Raw genomic sequence first — 23,572 nt, 5'->3', positions numbered from 1 at the left:
AGGTGTACTTGTATTTCTCTGGACACTTGTGTGAATGGGTGCATTGGTCATTGTAGTGTCCAGATGACAAGACGGTACATAGGCTGTGGTAACTAATCACTGATGGGACTCAGAGAATGACGATAGTCAAAGCAAGCTGGCTTCCTTGCGGATCTGTTACGTTCTTAGATATTTAAATACAATGTATATATCTTTCATATTTTATTATTATTATTATTATTTGTTTTTTTACATTTCATCTTTTGTCTCTGGTGGATGGAAGCAAGCTGCTAGCAAGACAAGAGAACAAAAGCTGAAAATCTACTATGGATTGTACAGATTGATGTATGTGTACTCGAGCCTTTTTATCAAAACAGAAAAAAGTAATCATCAGTGTAGCATTCATTAATTTACACCGATTTGAAATCCACATTCAAATTCCACAAGACACGACTTTCACACTCTTGCTTGTTTTCCCCTCCTTAAACCGGACATCTCTCTCTTTCTTTCTCTCTCCTCTACCCAGTTTCCACAACGCTCTTCAGTCATTCTGCATTATCTTTTCAACTACTTGGCAGTATAGGATGACAGGAAAAAACTTTTCATTATCATACGGATTACCCTAAAGTTCATAACAAACTAACAAAATATTGTAAACATTATTGCTCTTTGTTAAACAGGATGTGATGCAAAAAAAAAACAAAACAAAAACATTTCTGTTGGCAAGGTTGGTTGTTTACATCTTTTAAGGCACATGTACCACTAGTACTACATGTATTTGGCAAGAACAGCATATATATATGCTATATTATATATATATATATATATATATTGTCGCTGGGGCGACAAGACCACGTATCTACAAAATGTCAAAGGTTCAGGAGAGCCAAAAAACATGGCGGCCAAAGCACTGTAGCGAATGGGATAGCCTTTCCTTTGACATGCCGTGGTGGCTTCATTTTTGGAGTAAGACAGTTGGGATTTGGACAGGACATCACTTAACCCATTATTTGACCATTAATCCAAAAAAGTCATTTTCACCAAAATTGCAGATACAAGGTCTTGTCACCCCAGCGACGGACTATTATACAGTATATGAAAGATGGCGAAGTAGAGTAGTAATGCATTTCAGTCCAACAGCGCTATTTATTCAGGCTGAATTTTTGAAGAATACATGAATGTCTTCCTCAGGGTTCACAATAACAATTATGAAAATAAACAAAATGAATATTTCCTTTAAAGTGGTAGTCATGGGGAATGCTTATGGCAATGCCCGAGTGTGGTATCTGAGTAGAGGCATTGTGCATTTCTTATGAGCATGCTGACTTGCAGTCAAGATCAATTTGTATTATTATGATGTAATAATGATAGCAACCACATGAATTTGTACATGCTTAACCAAGCAGATCATCAACACATGTAAGTGTATCATACATAAGTGGTAGTCATAGGAATGATTGTGACAACACGCGTATTTCTCAGTGTAATAACTCAGCTGTATAAACTCACATTTTCATAGACTGAGGTATCTGATGTCCAACATTTCGTCATTCCAGTTCTCTCCCAATCTTATACGTGTCTTTAAAAATGTTGGCTACATGCCTGGTATCTATTATACATACAATATAATACCATACCAAGGAGGCTTAGTACCTCCTTTGTCATACACAGCTACTTTCAGTGATACAGCTGTATTTGTACTTTCCTTTTCACATACATAAAAGCTTTGTAAGAGAATGATTACTGTAAAAGTGGAAATTTTCGCGTTGTTGAAATTTTCGTGCATATCGCGCAACCAAAAAACTAGCGCGAAAATAAAAGTATGTGGATATTTTTGCTTGCCATATATTCCTGTGTGGGATGTCTTGATTCCGTGGAATTAAAATCACGCGAAACTCTTCTTACCCGGCCAAGCGCGAAAATATCCACTTTTACAGTACACCCGTATGTGGAACTTCAAATTTGATGAGAGTAGGTATTTGGTCACATTCTGTCCATCAAAACTTTAGTTTGCCACACAAACCTAGGGCAAATAACATAATTCATAAATGTATAAACTACAATACAGGCTTTAAACGAGAAAGCTAAAACAAAGAATCAGTATACTAGTAGTATGCAGAGGTAGGATTGCTCTTAGATGAATACATGTTCATTATTCACACACATTCTTCACACACTGCATTAGACAAAATAACTTATCAAAACTGACTGACACATCTTCACAGTGGCGGATCCAGGGAGGACCGCAACCGGCGCACACCCCCCCCCCCCTAATTTTTTGTTGAAACAAAAGAAATAAAAAGAAGTTTCTGTAAACAGAGATGCACATATGCTTGGTTTGTGCAACTTTGATCACAATGCAAGCAAGGCTATACCATTTTCAGACAAATCTGCAGTGTCTAGATTTTACATTGTCACTATCACTACCTTCACTTTCCATAATTACATGGTTATCTAAATTTGTAAAATTCCTGCATGTACAACCAGGACCACAATTTTGCCCCTGTTTTTTACATTTGCACTGCTTATTCACACACTTATTTTTCTTACATCAACATTGTCTTGTTAAATATGCAACATTATTTCTTCTTTGTTCAATGTCTCTTGTAAATCCCAAAAAAGTCAGCAAAAGTAGAATCTTTTTCCTGAATAACTGAAAAGCAGCCATATTGAGTGATGTCTGGATACATGAATAGTGGGACATGTCTGGGGCATTTGCCCAGACAGTTCTCACCCAGCATGATTACAACCTGTGAAACCTAAGAGCAGAATGAGGGGGCAGCAGTTGATCTTCATGAGCATTCTACTGACTTGGGGATACACCTTGAGTGTTATACTGACCAAACAAAATGGGTTTAACTAGAATAATAATTTACAGATGCAATCCTGTACAGCATTCAATTTACCAGTTCCTGCGGGAGGGTCATACAAACAAGCTGTAATGGAGCATTTCCGGCATGTTCCATCTCTTGAGCACTCTTGGCGTTGAGCAAGAGCTGACTGGGTTGGTATCCCTGCAGTGGCTGGCTTGGTGGGGCATTGTTGGCTTGGGGCAGGGGAGATGGTGTTTGGTTGGTGTCTTCATACACCTTTGGCAAGAAGCTGCTTTTGTGGCACATATCTGGTAAGGGGTTGGTGCTGAAAGGCAAATCAGAGTTTAAAAAATATTCTTCAAGAAGAATTACAATTACATGACAGCCAGAGAAGGATTACAGTCATTCAAGCTACTGCCCATAATTCATTTGACTACTCTTAAAATGTGTACAATTAAATTTCATGACTTAACGTTCAGTGGCATCTTAAATAAGAACATTACACTTTTTCTATTGCTCAATAATCATTAACAAAAATTTACAATACAACTGTACCAACTAAAATTTCAATTTATTAATCCCTGTTTGAGGAACTTGAGTGCAAGTTGAAAAGAGCAAGAATTCTAACTTACAGATGCAATCCTGTATCCAATTTACCAGTTCCTGCGGGAGGGTCACACGCTTGGATGTTCTGTCTCTTGAGCACTCTTGGCGTAGAGCAGGAGCTGACTGGGTTGGTGTCCCCGCAGTGGCTGGCTTGGTGGGGCATTGTTGGCTTGGGGCAGGAGATGGTGTTTGGTTGGTGTCTTCATACACCTTTGGCAAGAAGCTGCTTTTGTGGCACACATCTCGCAAGGGGTTGGTGCTGAAAGGTTAATTCAGAGTTCAAAAAATATATATACTTTGAGAAGGACTACAGTACAATTCAATTACACAACAATTATAATTATTCTAAATATTTGTCAGGAATGAAACTAATTGCAAAAATGTATACAACTGGAATTTATACAGTTCAATTCCAATGGCATTTATAAAGGAGAGCATTGTCTTTCTATTGTTCAAAGATCATTATAGAAATTTTACAAAGAGGCAAAAGAAAAAAGTGAAATAGCAACAATTGAGATGAAAATAAAATGACATTTGGCATGAACGTAATCTATACGAAACATGCATTTGTCAAGTCTATTAAAACACAGTGGAACCAGAAGTAAATAATATTTCATTTGTCACAAAAACATTGGTACATCACCCCATTGTATTCAAATTGTCAAAATGCTAATGCTACGACTGTGATAGTATGACTAGTATGAGGTGGTACATTATTATGATTGTAGTATTGTACATATTCCCATACCATCATAATGTATTTTGAATTCATCAAACTATAGAATGTAGAACTTAACTGTTGGTTCTATTAAAAATAATGATAATAATGATAATAAAATAGTGCAGGGTCTATGCCAAATACAACAAGGGAAATTGACTGATGTCATGTACATTTTACTAGTAGATCATACTCTGTCATGATCTATATCGATCTCTGTACTTTTAGTTCTAACCAGCCAGTAGTAGCGCTAGCTGCTGTGATACGATACCGTGGACGACGATTTTACAGAACAGGACATCTAATTGTACATACGGGACTACGGCCAGTGCGTGCGCGATCAAAACTTGCCACTGCAGAGACAAAATCGAGTCCGGAATTCTCGTTAACGTGAAGGTCACGTGACCCTACATGCATACAGATGGCATCGCAAAACCAATATTTTCGGAAATTTGCTTCGACTTTGGGTGCAATTTTGATCACTTCGTTTATTTTTGAGCCAAAATGAGACTGGTATCAAAATTTCCGCTAGAATCTCATCTATTCAAATAACTGATTAAAATAACCATAGGAGTTGTAGATGGGTCAGGATCCAGCAATGTATCAGTGCATGTCAAAATCAGATTCTATCGCAAGCAGCTTCTTATATCCATTGTATCTCCCTCAAAAACTGTCAAATTCGGCTAAAAAAAAGTATGGAATTAATCGTCTTTTATTGGACTGCAAGACTTACCCGGTCACGGCTCCGGAAACAGGTTCATGGCAACGTAACAACGAGCGATGTTGGGGATATACATTTTGCGTCGACGAAAAGCCTCGTCGCTAGACACATGCGCAGAATTCCTGCGCATGGAATGAATTCGGTGGATTTGCTCATTAGCATACGACGCTGCGGACTGACTGGTTAGGGTCTCAATTTGTTCAACAGGGCACCATGCTCCCCTTGGGGGCCCCTCCTAAATTGAGGAATACTGGTAAGTAGCATTCCTACAATGTAGGGGGATAGGATCTCAATGTGTTCGAATGGGCACCATACGCCCCTTGTTAGCCCCAGAGAGCCCAAACCTCCTAGATTAAGGAATATTTAATAATATTTTTCGTGAGAATCAGAAGTGGTAGAGCTTTAAGTCTCTTTGTTTTTTTTTCCAAACTGTTTAGTCCAACTTTCTATTAAGTACAGTGTACTTGGCAGGTATTCTTACTAGTGTGTTGATATGCAATTGGACACCATGCCCCCAGCTCTCAAAGCTGCCCCCCCCCCCAGTTTCCAATCTTCTCAAATAAGAGTCTGCAAGAATGCATGGAAGGTGAACTTACGCTTCTCAGGTGAGTGCGAGACCCTCGACGTTTCGCGTGATTACTCCGCAACGCGTGATGCTCTCAACGCGACATTTTATCACTTTTTTCTTTCAAGTATCGTGCAACTTTTGAGACCAAATTTGTTGCTCCTGGGCATACTGTATTGAAGCCACGCCCCTTTGAAAAAAACTCGTCAACCCAAAACTTGCTCAAAAACATGATTTTGTGTACCTCACATCCAACTGGACCCCATGGAAGACCAGCTTAACGTAGTTGAATATGGGCTATCCAGCCATCTTCTCAGATGGAAAATGAACAAACAAACAAACAAACAAATCCAATGTAAATTGTGCTTTTGCAGTTAATTCATATAGAAATAGATATTTTTACTTTCAATGGCTGATAATGATTTATTTTAGCCTGATTATGCTTTAAAAAGTTTCTGCAACAAATTTTGGTGAAAAAAACCAACAAAAACAAAAAGTAAAAAAACAAATACATAAGAAATTCAATAAACAATAAAATACATAAGAAATAATTACGAAGCCGAATTTTTGCTTCAGTATTATTTTTGAGGATATTGAAAAGAATATGTTCACCAAAAATTAGAAGTCTTGGAGCTTTATTTTTTGATTTATAGGCAAAAAATTGTTTTCGCATAAATTAGCATAAATTAATTGATATAAAATACATAAATTAAAACGCGAAAAATCTAACTATACAGTCTTGTAGATTACATTGGCCTCTAGCTTAATGCAAATTTTCGCGAGGATTGCCCTATCCATGACCGAGATCTGAAGGGGGGGGGGCCAAAAAGGCCCCCCCCCCCCCCCCCCGATGGTTTCAAGTATCTCAAAAAACCCCGGTGGGATAAAGGTTAATATGTGATACATGCGTACACACCAGTCATGAGAGCCTGACTGATAAGCATTATGCAAAAAGATCAGACTGGACTTGAACTTTAAGTCAATTTGAAATGATAAAGATATGACATTTACTTATGAAGATATCATCAATCACCTGATGCTATGTCAAAATTACAAAATGGCGCCTCGATGATGTCGCATGTAACTGATCTTCATGAAGACAGGAGCATCCAGTAGACATTGCAATGTGACATCAACATGGAAAATTGCATATAAACAGGTCATCTTAATCCCGCCGCACACTACATGCAGTCAGTCGGCAAGCCCGAAAAAACCCATCTAGAATATCCAAGTCCTCGCACGCGTGACCTCGAGTTGACCCCGCAGATCATGAGAGAGCACGATTGCACAGTCGTTTTGAAATGCTCATGTCTTGGTCACTGAATTACGTTTTCACATGATTTTTCTTTTATTTGATAGGTAAAGGTTAAAACTTGGATGCTATCTTGTTGATTTTTCCAAGAACGACATGAAAAATAATCAACTTCGTGGCTAACTAATTGCCGATGTTCTGGAAATAATGTGTACAGATATTCTTGTAAAATTCTCCTAAAAGTCTTCTTTTTCATCGTAGGGCACCAACAAAATTTATATCATGTAAAGGGAAATTTATTCAGCTTAAGATGATACCTAAAAGTGTAATGTGATGATTTGTAGATGGGTCAGCAGCCAGCTGAAATCATAGGGATGTCATTCCTTTTTTTCTCGGCATGAAATCGCGAAGTATTGTACTGTCCCACATATAGAAATTGATGTGTGTCCTCGATAGCTTTGTATGTGTGTGTTACTGTATGAGCGACCCCAGCGTAAATACTCGTGGTCAGTTACGAGCGTGATATACTGTACTTGTGTCTGTCATTAGACATTACGTACTAATAGTCTACAGCCTCTTGCTGGGCCTCCCTCCCTCTCTCTCTCTCTCTCTCTCTCTCTTCGATTATATGTCTTTACTTGTTCTTGTAATTCATGATACAATGTATGTTTATTTGGTTTGCTTTTGTCCACCCTTCTGATTTCGTTAACTGGAAGTGTCTGATTCTCAGTTTCATGCTGCCATCAATCATTCACATCACTCTCTCTCAGTTCAAAGCATCCTAAGCATCCACTCAAATATATTATAACCATTCCCGTTAAAGTGAACACAGTTACATTATATCGAAATTCCGTTTACATTATCAACTTTTTTTTAAATTTGCTTGGTTATAATTACATTTTGATATAACAAAAGAAAGCTGTTGATCCCAAGGACTTCAGTACAATGGGAGGCCATTGTGCCTATTCTCTCTATTACTATAGGCCTACCTAACTAGGCAAAGAAATTTACATACATTATTGCACATGCCATTCTCATCAATTAGTAATATACCTTTTTTTTTATTAATAACAACAGAGGAAGGAGCACAATCCACAAGTTGTTTTTCCTTTATATATATATATATATTTATTACATGTAGGTGTTGAAAGAACTACATTGCAGTTAAGTTTCAAGGTATCCACCAATCTTCATGACAATGTATCACACACATGACAAAAAAATAATACCAAAAGTAAGAGCTGCATAAGCAGTCTACAGTTTTATCTACTTTTTATCAGTATAGTCAAGTGCGGTTTTAGATTATTTTATTTTTTTTATATTTATAACTCTCATTTATTTATTCATCCATTTATTTATTGTTTTTAAATTTTTTTTTTTTTTGGTGGTGGTATTGGTCTCAGTTTCCAGCCAAGTCACATGTAAGAGACCTACGAAAGGTACAGTCTGTCTTGACTGCAACAGTGATGTACAGTGAACATTTCAAAAAATAATTCTTCCGGTGAAGCTCAGTAAAAAGACTAATGCAAATGAATGTACCAGGTAGTTTGAACAATTGCAGAGCTAGGTGTATCGAGCAGATCTGTACAAATAATTTGCCAGCAAATTTTGACACTGGCAATAAACAAACTATACTGATACCGATGTTGCACAAACATGAAAGAGTTGTGAATATTGCTTGAATATTTTGTAAGTGAATAAAATAAAGCTAGAATACCACAAATGTTTTTGAGGCAATACTCTGTAAATTACATGCCATCTACACTTTTGGAAAGGTTTCACTCAAATGATACAGAGATAACTTCATTAATAATCCAAACTGCATGAATGTTTGAGGGTGTACAGATGCCCTTGAGTACTCTGAAGGCAGGTACGCATACGTGTATTTACTAGTATTCACACACGTGAATAGAGGGTGACATAACCTGGCAGCTGCAAAAGCAATTTGAAGGTGTACATGTATACATATGAAGTGTACTTACTGGAAACAAAATGAAACATGTCCAAAAAATATAAACTTCATCAACAGTCCAAACAGCAGAGAATGTTTTAAAGGTGTACATATGCCCTTAAATCCTTTGAAGGCAAGTACAATGTATCTATTGGTCACACTGCCAATGTTTCAAACACATAAATTGGCAGCTGCATCAACAATTCAGAAGTGTACGTACTACATATGAAGTATACTGGAAACAAAACAGAAATTTGAAGTAACTTAAAAACATCAATATTACTAGAAATCAAAGCAGACAGATTAGAATTGGCCGTGTAGCATCTTGCAAAACATCTATGTGAAGAAATCTTTCATTCCCAACTTTAGCATTGACTGTATATAATCTTATCTGAAATGTCCAAAGGCAAACTAATCATCCCAACATCTCTGTCAACTGAATACACATGTATCAGTACATGTACACAAGCAGTATCATACACATTTGAAGTATCTGTGTCACTCTCTTCATGGTTATGACTGAGTGAATGATACAAATGTGTATTCGACCCCCTTACCAGTAACAACACTCGACCACCCTGGTGTGGAGTATAGGCCAACGTGAAACCCCCCAGGTGTTATAAAAATCTGCTCATCTTACCTTTCACAAGGTCCACAATTTTTCTTGATAGGTATCTAATAAGAGCATGCCCGTTCATGCGAACATGTTAAAAATTTTGGTCGATTTGGTGGAAGTACATGTAATGTGTCATCATCTATCTAACTGCTGTGTCAGAATCTTCATCTTCCTTATCCCTTCTTGACCGTTCAATTCCTTTTGGTGACATACCTTGTGTATCTACCTGATCGAACAGAATTCTTACATCTTTGAAACCTCTTCTGAAATGGGTCACAACCAAAATATTAGCAATAAAACATGCGTGCTCACTAAACCTCTTATAGTGCTTCAGTGGTGATGTACAAATTAAATTCATACCTTCAGCAGCAAGACATGCCCCCTGTTGAGTAATGGCTGTACGTCCAGATACTACTTCATACTGTACAATGTACTTGTTTCCATAACATTTATCAAGAATATCATGAAGGATGATATTCAGTTTAATCAGGGCTGGCAACATTTGAAGTTTCATCCCTCATAATTCTGCCATCTGTACAGACTCCAAAGTAATTTATATGCACATAATGTAACATATAGATTCTTGCATAGTTCCATACATTGATTATCTGTAATGGTTGAACTTCACATTTACTACAACAACAGTGCTTTTCAAAGGATATAAATGTACATCGTCTTTACTAAAAATGTTACCGTAAAGATGAATGAAGTTGATATAACTTAATATGTTATATCAACTTCATTCTTCTTATTGTATCATATCACATATTTAGCACCTTTCTGAGGTAGGTTATCATGATCACGTACTGCTCTGGGTTTTTTAATGAAATGAAAAAGTTTACAGGTGCACTAATCAGTTGTTTAGCAAACTATCCTTGTGAGGAAGCCATTCAGCGCTTGCAAAACAGCAGTGCTCTCCTTGATAAAATCTGTCAGAGATTGAATGGTGCATCCAGGAAAATAAAATACACCATAGAACTGACAGTGCAGATCTTCTCGTTTATGTCATTCAGATTTTCCTGGAGGCCACAAAGAGAATCACCTTAAATATGCATGTTCCATCGGTGTGATGTCAGGTACTGGGGATACCTACATGTACAATGTGACACAAATAGAGAAAGGATTAGAAAATGCATAACATTTTTTTTTCAGATATTACTCCAAATTAATCATAGATGATATTCTAATCTAAACCATTATTCACAATAACATGTCCGAAAACATTATTATGTTGGACTAAACCCCAATTCAAGCAGAGAAAAACTACAGACATGCACTGTACTATGGTAAACATATCAAATGTACATATTTGTTATTCTGAGAATAATTCAGACTACATCCTCATAAATTTTATTGTTAGACGCGGAAGACTTTAATACATCTCTATATTTACTGAAAACTTGTATACCAACTTGAAAAATTCAAAAATCCTGGTACTCTATTAGTGTTAACATTGCAGTAGGGTCAACTCTTAAAGATGTCATGAAAATTATGTTTACATCAAATACTAAAATCACTCTTGTGCCTTCTTTCTCTATGCGAAAGAAGGCACAATAATATGAAATCTACTATACTATACATTCTGTTCTCGTTTGTAAGAGTAAATCATATACAAAATTACAATAATTAACTATTAAGAAATGAAGATTAAGACTGTTTATTATAGACAGCGTACACATTGTACACTGTACAATTGTTGTGTTTTAGTTGTAAATTTAAATTTACAAACTGCCATCGCCACATCAGACATATAGGCCTACACTGTACACAACACACAATATCACGGAGTTTCAATTGAGCAAATGAACAACGCTAATTTCATTATATGGGACTGACCCTGCACCTCTGCAGAGATCGTTAACAACGGTGCATTTACGGTGCGAAAAAGTCCCCTTCTGCACTAGATGCGATCATGTGACCTTCCGGAGGACTAGAATACATTATTTGGCAAATAGCGAGACTCGTACCTCGGTCCGAGAGAGCTAGGAGACGACTTGGATAAATTGGTCGGAACTGCTCATTAGCATACGGGCCTGCCGACTGGCTGCATGATTTTGCCCCGATTCACCGGTCTTAAGACCATAAGACTAGAAGTGTGACGTCACAGTCTTTCCATTTTCTAGTCGTACGACTGGGTCTTAGCGCCAGTCGTAGAGATTTGACATGTTGAATTTCTACGACCGGTCGTAGGCTTTCAGCCATTCACAATGCAGTAAAATGCAAGTGCACGCTGTGCACGCAGTGCGCACTGTGCGCGCTTTACAGTCGTAAGCCTACTTGTAAGGTTCGGTCGTATCGTGTGCGGTGTCCGGTCTACGACTGGTCTTAAGACCCAGCTTAAGACCAGTCTGATTGTGTAGTGTGCGGTAGCCTTTACTGTTGAGATATACTGTTCACAAAATATGGCAGAAAGAAAGAAAAATAAAAGAAGATTTTGATTAAATCAACAGGTGATATATCATTGCTGGGGTGACAAGACCTTGTATCTGCAATTTTGATGAAATGACTTTTTTTGATTAATTGTCAAATAATGGGTTGAGTGATGTCCTGTCCAAATCCCAACTGTCTTACTCCAAAGATGAAGCCATTTCGGCATGTCAAAGGAAAGGATATCCCATTCGCCACAATGCTTTGGCCGCCATGTTTTTTTGGCTCTCCTGAGCATTTGACATTTTGTAGATACGAGGTCTTGTCGCCCTAGCGACGATATGTGTTTGGGTATTACCTAATTATTGTTTTGTGCATTGGGACTTCATAAAATTCATGTGTAATTCATTCACCTTGATAAATTTCATGTATTACAATAATGTTTAAATGAATTTGTTGCCTTTGTTTTTCACTTGTAAATGACAATTTTGTGTGATGTGCTGCATCACAGAATTGTGCTGGCTGAATCCATGCCATGGAACCTGACATTTCAAGCCAAGTCACCATACTATCAGTCCACTTTTTCTGTTTGGAAGAGACTCATCTCCAGTGCAAGGGATACTGTAGACATTTCATCTATGTACTGGACACTGCGGGGTGAAGATGTCTTCAATGACACTTCTGCTCAAGAGGTAATTGTCCAGCCCCCAGCCCCCCCCCCATCATATGGTCAAGGAAACTCTATTCTGCACTGTTTGTTGTTCATGAACATGTATTTTATAACTTCCATTTATATGTGTGTGCATTTCTGTTATGAACAGAGGAATTGATGCTAGGAATTTTGTTGCACGCTAGTGTCATATTGCTCAAGTATTCAAAGTCTTTCTCCCTAAAACATCAGAATATGAAGTGAAATGATGTTTGTTATGTAATGCCTATGAAGCTTCTGCAGCACTGGTACACTCAGAACACACTTTTAGGGCACTGTACTGTAATCATGTCTGGAGACACAGAGAACGTATACGTAACAAGAACAGCAAAAATCAGGATAGTCATTGTCAATGACAAAATGTTGTGACCCACTGTTAAATACCAATCAATTGTTTGTGTTCATGCTGATGTAGTCAGTCAATGAGGAACCCCTGTTCAAAGGTTTTCATAATCAGTTAATGTAGCATGCCATAGTGTGACATTGTTTACCAGCAGTTGTGATAGAATGTGATTTCCAAACTATTTCATCTGAGTGATCTTCTGTACTAACTGCAGAATGTAGGAATGGTTCCTACGATATGAAGTGGTATACTTCGTATTGTGTGTGTGTGTGTGTGTGTGTGTGTGTGTGTGTGTGTGTGTTTATTTTGCGAGTCAACTGACGAAAAGTATTGCCTCTTGAAACACAAACGTGCAGTATGTCAAAGTCCATGATGGATATGTTTCTCCTGATAGGGACAATACATATTCCTCAGTCTGTCACATTTGTTCTGAATTGCGAATTCAATCACTCATAAAACTGTCTTTCAAATACCAGTTTGCGAAGTTTTACCTGGTATACTTGTGAAATATATAGTATATCATACAACATGTGACAAAGTTGCAGGATCATGGTTAACAATGACTTCATGCCAATTTATACAACACCTAGAAAAAATGTAGCTATCTGATTGGTCGATTGCCCATCACGTGACATTTAGTTAAAAGTTCCATCACATGCTGTGGCTGTCAGCCGTGCAATTTTGTTTGAGCAAAAATGGATAGCGCATGGCGGACGTCACCCATTTCCATTGACTCCCGTGTTAAACTCAAGTTTTTGTTCCATTGCTCGGCTCTGATGTCACAATAAACAAACATTTGCCGCGCACACTCAACAATTACAAGCGCTCTTACAAGCGCACACTTTTGTCGCTCATTTTTGTGAACAACTTCAACCAATCAGCTTCACGTACGTATACATGGTGACTGTGACTGTGCGACTACTCATTCGTCTTTCACGGAAAATGATTGCCATTTCTGTGCTAAATTCAAGAATCATATCATGTGCTAAATTCAAGAATCATTTCATCTTCTTCCTGAAACCCCACAATGAATTTTCACCAAACATGGCAAGTAGCATCCCTAGGGGGATAAAATCTCAATTCCATCAAATGGGCACCATGCCCCACCTGGGGGGGGGGGGGCGCCCAGGAATCTTCAAAGATTTTCTCTGGAACCAAAAGTATTTGAGCTAAGTTAATACAATGAGTCAGTATATTGATGACTGTTGCTTCAAGTTTGATCATGGCAGAATTAGGGGTGCCCCCCCCCCCCTCCTTGGGACCTAGGAGAGGGGATATGGGGTGGGTCCAAATGGAGACATAAATTGTACATGTTCATATTCTTCTTGAAAATCCCCTTGATGAATATCCACCAAACTTGGCAGGTACAGTAGGATGCCTATAGGGGGATACGATCTCACTTTTTTCAACAAGGCACATGCTCCCCTTGGGAGCCCTGAGGGGGCCCAACCCTCCCCCCCCCCCAACATTAAGAATATTTACAATTCTTCTTCTCTAGAACCAGAAGTGATAAAGCAGAGTTACTTTGAGTTTGAGTTTGTACATTGATGACTGTAGTGCAAGTTTGTTCATTGCAGATCCAGGGCTGCCCCCCCCCCCCCCACCCCCCCACCCCCCGGAGTCGGGGGGGGGGGGGGGGGATCCAAATGCGGACCTAAATTGTTCATTTTAATCTTTTTGCTGCAAACAACATAATTAATATTCACCAAACTTGGCAAGTAGCATTCTTAGGGGTATAGGATCTCAAAGTGTTTGAATGGGCACCATGCTATCCTTGGGGCCTCCAGGGGCAAAAAAACCTCCTAAATTATTAAAAGGAATGTCCAATAATATTGTTCTCTTGAATCAGAAGTGATAGAGCTTTAAGGCTCTTTTTTTTTTTTTCAAAACTGCATAGTCCAACCTTCTATAAAGTATAGTGTACTTGACAGGTATTTTTACCAGTGTGATGGAATATGCAAATGGACACCATGCCCCCAGCTCTCAAAGCTGCCAAGTTTCCAATGTTCTCAGGTAAGAATCTGCAAGAATGCATAAAAGGTAAACTTGCGATACTCAGGTGAGCGTGAGACCCCCAGGTCTCTTGTTTGAAGTTGTTTTCTTCATAGTTTTGTTGTGTAATAACCCACTAACAATTTTCAGTGCACACTTGTAATCTATTTGCTTGATCTCATTCAGAACATTGAACTTCAAACCTTAGTTTCACCTATTCCATTCAAAACAACTACCTGTTTGAGATGAATTCTTGTTTTTAGGAGATGATTTGTTGTCAGTGCACTATATGAAGCTGCTCACATTCATTTTAGGGAGAAGAAAATGTTACATTTCTATGTTGCCATGATTCCTGTTGCCCTGTAGGGTGAGGAGATCTTCCGAGATTTAATGGCAGCTGGGACAACAGGCAATGTCTCCATCCGCATTGCACTCAACAAACCCAGTGAAGATGCACCAGACCAGGACACCAAGGAGCTGGTCGCCAAGGGAGCTGCTGTAGTGCATATCCTTGACTTTGACAGGCTTTTGGGAGGGGGAATCCTACATACCAAGTTCTGGGTGGTTGACAACCAGCATTTCTACCTGGGTAGTGCCAACATGGACTACCGATCACTGACTCAAGTGAGAACAAGGACTTCAATTGTCATTGTTACCATGACTGTAATAATGGTATTGTACTGTAATTTTTGATAATTTTGGCAATATGTTATGAGATCAAGATGTATAACTTGTTTTATACTGTTTTTTCTGGTGATACAACTTCTACTTGTACTGATGATAATGATGGTTATGATGGGAATGGAGATTGTTGTTGTTATCATCATTATTATATCATTTTAAGCTGTAGCATCAGTATCACATCTGTTATGATTATCATTTTTTGTGTACAATTGATGTAAGAAATAGTATAGTATGAACAATGGACTCTGATACCAAAGTCCTTGTTTATTTGGATATCTAAATGGCAAAGCACAAGACCGTAATCCATGTATTTGGTGTGGATATATGTGGCAATACATTCCACATGTAAAGGTAGCAAAGAAGGAAGTTTGAGCTTAAACTAGCTCTCTAGGAGGGAGGTGATTTGACAGATGATATTGATCAATATGCACACATTATCTCTGTATGCATTGAATAGGAAAAACTTCATTTAAATCTATTAAAGGAATAATTGTTCATTACCAGTTTCTGGGTGGGAAAACAGATTGCCATGTAATACCTGTCTGTAGACAGTTAACATAATATACAGTTTATATGAGAAAGAGACAAACATTCTCTTTCACAAAAAAACCCACTTTAAGTTCCTCACTCTCCAGCCACACAGTATGTTTCCCTCCCAAGAGAACTGTCAAGGCACGGTCAGTGTACAGGATTCTTTCTATTTCTCCAAACCACAAACTAACCTCTACCCTTATCTTTGTTTATAATAAATCACACTTCCCCCTTCTTTAAAGACCAGAACAAGGCAATGGCCTATACCCCAATATACACCCATTTTCCTGATGGTCAAGATTAGCAAGTTTTGACCAATCAGAGGTAAATAATGAGCACAAAAGAGAAATGTCATTTTATGCTCAATGCAATGAATTTTGGATTATAATGTTAGAAGAAAGAGAATAATTCAAGCAAAATGTGAAGTGAGTTGTGCTACTCAGTTCCTTTCTTCATCATTTCCAACTACTTTACTTTGATAATTGTGAGCTTGGTGAACTTTCTGCATTAAAGTTACAGTACTATATGTACCATGTGTAGAAACCAAAACTAGTGGTGTAATTGTGTCTTGGTATGGAGATATAGAGCAAAGATCTCAAGTGGCCCTGGTTCCACACAGCAAAAGCATAAGAGTACACTGGCTAATATAACTCACATAGGAATAAATGCAAGAAAAGCTATAGAAATCCAAACAATTAGAATAGTTATGTCTTTAACAGTTAATTTGTTACTAGAAGAAAAAAAATCTGATACTGCAATGGACATGTTTACAGATGCAGCTCATATTTTTGACATTTTCCACTCAGGTGAAAGAAGTTGGTGTTGGGGTGTTCAACTGCTCTTGTCTGGCCAAAGATCTAAAGAAGCTGTTCCAAGTTTATTGGTACCTAGGCACCAATGACTCTACCATACCTCCAAAGTGGCCAAGTCAGTACTCCACTGCATACAATATGGACTCGCCAATGCAAGTAAAACTTAATGGAACAGATGCAGACGTCTTTATTGGGGTATGTACGACTGACAATATATCTTGGTACTTAGATCTCACTTTGGAGTAAAAAGACATTATCACATTATTCAGAGCCTTGTTTTGAAAACAAATTTTTGTAATTTATTTTGCTGTACAAGGCAATGCCAGAGCCTCTTTGAGAAGAAATTGCATATAAGAGTGCCAGGGAGAGTGATCTGATTTTTTGCAGTCAGTGGAATGGTTGCAAAGCTGTTAGGTTTGATGATAAAGCTGGAGCATCACGAAATCAAATTCGAGATCTGTATGTATGCTCTCTTTATTATGATGTAAGCATCTCAGTTCATTGTCTTTGATGATTTAACAATTCCACTTTTGAGGACCAATTCAAAATTAGGTGACAGAAAGTGATCATGGTAAACCACATTTTCTGTTTCAGATTTATTGTGAGAAGACATAAAACTGGATGTGAAAATATTTCAGGCTTATTTATGTGAATGGATCAATTTTAGAATTTTTTATTGTCTTCTGTGCCTGATTGACAGTTTAAATTATATAAACATTATGATTTCAACATTTCTAGGGCCCTCTCTCTTTGAATTGAGATATATTGGTTTGCATTTGATGTTCTTCAACATGCTGTAAAAACATTTTTCACATATGTGACCATGCACCTCAAAACAAACAAAAAGTCGCCAGACATGAATTTTTAGTTAAGACCATATTCTAAAATGGCAGACTTTATGCTTTAAAATGATGTATAAGGGCAGTTCCAGCGTTACGGACATTACATTTCAGACAAAATTTGCAACTTCAAAAGATCATTAAGATAACAAAATATTTTCATTCTGAACTCATACAATGGAATCACTCACATACGAGGCTAAGTCATAAACAGTGAAAATTTCAATCCATTTCACCACATCATATGGCACTTACTGCATTAAATGTTGGCCGTTATGGACATTACATTTTTTGGACGTGACTTTTTGCATGCCTATGCAATCATTGAAAAGTCTGTGAGTTTAAGCACATAATAAGACCAATGTAGGAATAAATTGAAAGGTAAAGAAATGTTTAAAGAAAATAAAATCACATTTAGTGAAATAGATGGCACATGTCCCTCCTAGAGCCAAAACTTTGGTGTTACGGACATTACATTTTAAGCGTTACGGACATTACAGATTTGTCCACTTTCATTAAGTGGCAGGAGTCACATGCTTGTATTAATATTTTTTATCATTTTCACTTGGATGGTAATCAGTACACATTTGACCATGTTGCCATAGCCCTTTCATGAGATCTTTTATTTCAGAAATTGCCAATTTGAGGGCTATTTGTTCAATATAGACCCCTACTTTAACAATTTTTTGACTTTTCTATCATATTGGAATTTAATCAACTTATTTAATGCCTGCAATACAGTTGTGATTTATAAATAACATATAGATCAGCCTTTTGACTTTCTACTACATTTAAACTTGTAATTACTCAAAATGTGATTTTAAAGAAATGTTACAGACATTACACTTTTTATTCACATCTACATAGCCATCACTGGGCATAACTCTGCACAAAGAAACAACTTTTATTTCAATCCAAACTAATGCATAATCAAAATCACATGAAATAATGGCTCAACAAATGCTCAGTATGTATTTTTACACAATGAATGTTTAGTTTTACTTTCTTTCTTTTTCCCTACAGTTTGTTGAAGTACTCAGTCTTTACCAGGGTCAGAAAAGTCTGTTTTGGAGAATATTGTTTATTCAGCTTCCAAATCACCTTGGAAGCTAGAAAGGTGTTCTTGACCAAATGTTGGAGAGGGTCTAATACTATGATTCCATCCTGTTCTAAAAATGGCTCTCCTTCACTACACTTAAAGAAATATTCATGGATCCTTGTATTTTCAGAAATTTTCATAATCGATGGACTATCCTCATCACTTTAAGTCCAACCTCAGTTATCCAGCAATCACTTTTCTGGATTGCTCTATTATCCAGATATGGACTGGCACATGATTTTCTTTGCATAATTTGGTGCAAAATATGTCTAGAAGTACATAACACTTTATTCTTTACAAAGTAATGGTAATTCAGGACATAAACGTTGATCGCTATGGTAAAACATTATTTCTATCAACCAAAATACTGTTGCTAGAAGGAATAATGAGGAAGTGTATTTCATTCACATTCCATTTGATTTCCACATTATTGAACAATAAAACATGAAATTTTCATTTAAACTATAATATTGAATAGTCAATTAAAAATATCCTACACAATTTGATTAATAAAGTGTCAGGCGTGAGCATATCTCCCTTATCCAGCAATATCATTTTATCCAGATGGTTACCGTTCACGATATGGTTGGATATTGAGGTTGGACTGTGGTTCTTAAACAGACAAGTCAGACCACAACTGACCATACATTGTGTAAAAGGCTTTGTCCAGGGATGCTTCTGACTGTTTCTCTTCTTTAACAATGTTTTAACATACATTCTTGCCATCATACTAGTATAATTACTCAACTTGATACGCTGTTGCTGTAAGATAGCTTGCATCCATGTATTTCATGGCAAAAATAAGTAGATACAAGTAATAAGATTGTATAGAGGAATGCAGAAGATTAGTCAAAACCTTGTTGAAACACTGCACTTGTTGCTGAGTAAAGTCCCAAATCGATTTTCATACAAGGGCTGGGGCATTCATTGTGACAGATATCAATATTGTAGGGTAGAATACAAACTATTCCTCAAAATCATACGTAGCTAATACTTTTTCCACAAATGTGTAATGTCCGTAACGAATTGGTTATGTAATGTCCGTAACGCTTTATAAAAGGAATTATGCAGGTTCCCGAAAAACTGTGTGAATATGTTGTGTGATATCACATTTTAGCTTTGCGTTTGAATTTAGAACAAAATTAGACCAAAACACAGTGTGTTACAAAAACTTTTACATCTAAAACGTTACGGACATTACACTTTGACAGAGGTGGAAATTTAGAAAATTGAAATGCTCATCTTTTAAAAAAGAATTAGTTTCTTTCGATACCAAGAAGGATGATGTAAAAATGAGTCATCAGCTTTATCATAGCATAAAAATGGTAGCCTGAAAGTCATTTTATAGGGAAAATTTCTACTTCAGAAGAATTACATGCAAATTATACTGAATTTTTCTGCAATGTCTTAGAAAACAACACACGATTTCAAAAGCTAAAAAAATAAATTTTTTCCAAGTTGTTCCAATTTTTTTCATCATATCAGTTTGATATGACCCTTCCTGAATACTTTCCAGGGTAAAACAAAGTTGTTGCTTAATTTTCATTTTTCCACCCTCAGGTAACATTTTTCACGGAATTGCCCATAACTCAAATCAAATGGACTCTCCTAACCTATCTAAATATTGGAAAGAAAGCACAAACTCAGGAAAAGTGTGAACTGAGAAAAGAGGCTCTGAAGTACAGTGTCTATTCAAGCGCTTAATCTTTACCAAACCGGGCTGGCTGTGCGATGAATGGGACAAAAAAACAGGAAGTAAACCACCAAAGTAGCAACAATGAAGGGATTATTAGATTAAAGTGAAATTAAGTATGCCTCATTAACACATACTGTTCATAATTAATGCCAACTTTCAAAGCAGTAGCACTGTTTGTTCAAAAGTTTTCAGAGTTGAAAGTGAAGAGTGTGGACAAGGTTTTTCAGAAATGAAAAAGGGATTCTAAAGACACACCTAATCACACTATTCTACCAAAAATGTTCGAGATAAACTGCTAAAAAACACACTTTTCTGCCCGTTTTATGATACCAAATTTTAGCATAATGTAAAAGAAGACCCGTTCTTTCAGAAAATATGAAAAAGTCAAGTTCGGCTAGGTTGACCCATTTCACTTATTTTCAGTCCTCACGCAAAATTAATGTGTGCGACTTTATGTTCGTTTTGAGGTGCACGGTCACATATATGCTCAACATCCATAGGCTTGAAGGAATAATGTATAGTGTTGCCTTAAAATGGCAAAACTTAGTAGATAATGGATTTTTCTAAGGAAATTTGTTTCTAATGGAGTCTATTCTTCATGTTTAGGATTTACTCAATGGCAGGAAGGAAGGAACAGACAAGGTTACAGGTTCAGGAAGCAGTACAATGCATGCAAGCCAGGGTTACATCATGTGACAGTGTCATGAGATGATGCTGTTTTTGTTTCTGTTTTGTGGTTGCAGATCTATAGGCTATTCAAAAGGGATTTTATGAAAGATCAGTAAACATGAAACTCTTGTCATACCAAGTGACTATTGTGTGATACTGTTCAGACAGTCACTTAATCACTATAAATCTGTAGCTCTTGGGGAAACTGGAAGAAGCTTTGCATTGTTAGCCCGCATGTCACCTCACCACTTTTGATGAGAGTGAAGGGGATAGCTAGCCTACTACGATTCAAAGTTCAACATGCTTGCCTATAATTGATGAATTGAGTATATCAATAACCAGTTTGATGCCAACTATGAATGTTAGCCAATAATTCTCTCTCTTATCAAGTCTATACAGTATGTCCCAAAAAAAATTACATCGGGACCCCCCGCAATGATATCTTTAAAAATAGTGAATCGATCTAAATACAAATTCAGGGTATGAAACTATAACTCAATGCCCACATCTTACAGAAAACCCCATTCAATTTGCTTCAGTGGTCAAAGAGAAAAGAGGAATTTTGTAGAGGATGTCGAGAATCTCTTTTGTCCAAGTTCTGTCTATTATTCACGCACTAGAGCATTGAATTGCTAAAATTTGAAAAATTAGACTCATGACATGCTTTACAACAATCTACATTTCTCTGTGACCGTTTAACAAAATTGAATGAGGTTTTCTGCAAAATACAGCTAAGATGTTATATTTTAAGGTCAGTAGCATTTAGACGGGTCAATCATTTTGGATGTTATCAATTCGAAAATTTGATTGTAATTTTTGAGGGACATACTGCAGTATGTCCCGCAAAAATTACAATCAGATTTTCGCATTGATAACATCCAATATGATTATCTTTTTTCAATGCTACTTCAGGATCTTAAAATGTAACATCTTAGCTCTATTTTGCAGAAATCCCCATTCGATTTGGTTAAGCAGTCACAGAGAAATGGGGATTGTAGTAAAGCATGTCATGAGTCTGATTCTTCCAAGTTTAGCACTTTGATGATATTGTGTGTGAACAATAGACAGAACTTGGACAAAAGAGATTCCCGACATCCTCTACAAAATTCCTCATTTCTCTTTGACCACTGAAGCAAATCGAATGGGGTTTTCTGTAAGATGTGGGCAATGAGTTATAGTTTTATACCCTGAATTTGTATTTAGATTGATGCAATATTTTTAAAGATATCATTGCGTAGGGCCCCGTTGTAATTTTTTTTGGGACATACGGTATAAGCCTCATCAGGTCTTTCCCATATGGCATATATATCAGTAATGTACATGTACCATTCAAACTTTCATCTTGATACCATGCAATTTTTTTCTTTCAACTTGCCTCGTGTGACAAGCTGGGAAATGTTTGTGTATATTACAGAGCTCTCCTCCTGAATTCTGCCCTGAAGGTCGCACATCTGACATCGATGGTCTTATTCATGTCATAAACTCAGCTCAGAAGTATGTTTACATTGCTGTCATGGATTATGTTCCCGAGATGAAATATTCACACCCAAAATTGTAAGTTGTTGTCAAATATCTAATTCCATTCTTATTCTCATCAACCTTCACCATAGTCCAGTAGATGGTCCCATAGGCCATGTACATTGTACATGACCTGGAAAAGCTGTTAAGTACAGGGTTTTTGTTGTTGTTGTTGTTGTTGTTATTGACTTATTGATTCGTGTTCTAGAAGTGTATCTTGAAAACCTTGGGCTACTTTTTTTTTTCTCATTAGCCTAATTATCATAGTCATATAATGAACATATGTACAATATATAACAAATTCCTTAATTCAAACGAGGAAGCCAGAAAACATGGATGATGCAACTTTTCAAGGTTTTCTATGATGAGGAATCCATTTACTGTAAAACGATCCATTTGTCTTAAACATGCAAATTAGCATAATTAGTTAATTTGCATATGTATAATAGTCTAGAAGATGGTATTATGGTGTGTATATGATGTGGTAAAATTGTTTAGTGCAAGGTTTTTAGCTCACCTGAACCGAAGGCTCAAGTGAGCTATTGTGATTGCTCTTCGTCCTGCGTCCGGCGTGCATGGTCCGTCATCCGTTAGTCCATCGTCCGTCATCCGTCGTCGGTTGTCCATAAACTTTTTACATTTCATTTCTTCTTGAAAACCCCATGACCAATTTTCACCAAACTTGGCATGTAGCATCCCTAGGGGAATAGGACCTCAATTTATTCAAATGGGCACCGTGCCCCACCTGAGGGGGGGGGGGGGGGGCAACACCCCCCCAATAAAAAAAAAAAGGAGTCTTAAAAAATCTTCTTCTCTAGAGCTAGAAGTGATAGAGCTAAGTTAATACTATGAGTACATTGATGATTGTACTTTCAAGTTTGTTCATGGCGGAATCAGGGGTGCCCCCCCCCCCCCCCCCCGGACCCAGGGGAGGGGGATGGGAGGGGTCCTAAAGGGGGCCTAAATTGTACAGTTTCATCTTCTTGAAAACCCCATGTCCAATTTTCACCAAACTTGGCAGGTAGCATCCCTAGAAGGATAGGCTCTCAATTTCTTCAAATGGGCACTATGCCCCACTTGCCCTCCCACCCC

General features: G+C 37.3%; 2 protein-coding genes across 2 annotated transcripts in view; one reads left to right on the top strand and one right to left on the bottom strand.

Annotated features, from left to right (window-relative positions):
- LOC139737635 (5'-3' exonuclease PLD3-like) overlaps window positions 1-23,572 on the top strand; it is a 108,586-nt gene that overhangs the window by 49,818 nt on the left and 35,196 nt on the right. Inside the window, exons 3-6 of the mRNA XM_071648309.1 lie at window positions 12,100-12,280; window positions 14,999-15,256; window positions 16,654-16,854; window positions 22,377-22,516. Coding sequence (XP_071504410.1) covers window positions 12,100-12,280; window positions 14,999-15,256; window positions 16,654-16,854; window positions 22,377-22,516 — 780 coding nt within the window. The remainder of the gene's footprint in view (window positions 1-12,099; window positions 12,281-14,998; window positions 15,257-16,653; window positions 16,855-22,376; window positions 22,517-23,572) is intronic.
- Window positions 2,376-4,935, bottom strand: LOC139737658 (uncharacterized). The gene is made up of 3 exons (XM_071648335.1): window positions 4,850-4,935; window positions 3,425-3,657; window positions 2,376-3,117 (listed from the first exon to the last, which is right to left on the bottom strand). Exons 2-3 carry the CDS (start codon window positions 3,559-3,561, stop codon window positions 2,877-2,879), a joined length of 378 nt encoding a protein of 125 aa, XP_071504436.1. The 5' UTR covers window positions 3,562-3,657; window positions 4,850-4,935; the 3' UTR covers window positions 2,376-2,876.

Source organism: Diadema antillarum, unplaced genomic scaffold (assembly GCF_040938485.1).
Source record: "Diadema antillarum isolate AM-2024a unplaced genomic scaffold, OU_Dant_1.0 seq00000697_RagTag, whole genome shotgun sequence".
Lineage (NCBI taxonomy): Eukaryota > Metazoa > Echinodermata > Echinoidea > Diadematoida > Diadematidae > Diadema > Diadema antillarum.
Note: the sequence above shows the minus strand (reverse complement) of the source record. Positions and strands in the feature narration are given on the sequence as shown.

Bases quoted from the DNA above. Each gene is read 5' to 3' on its own strand.
- LOC139737658 (XM_071648335.1), bottom strand. From the start codon at position 3,561: ATGCCCCACCAAGCCAGCCACTGCGGGGACACCAACCCAGTCAGCTCC. The intron at 3,118-3,424 runs GTAAGTTAGAAT...TTTGCCTTTCAG, and splicing joins TTGGATACAGGATTGCATCT to CACCAACCCCTTACCAGATA.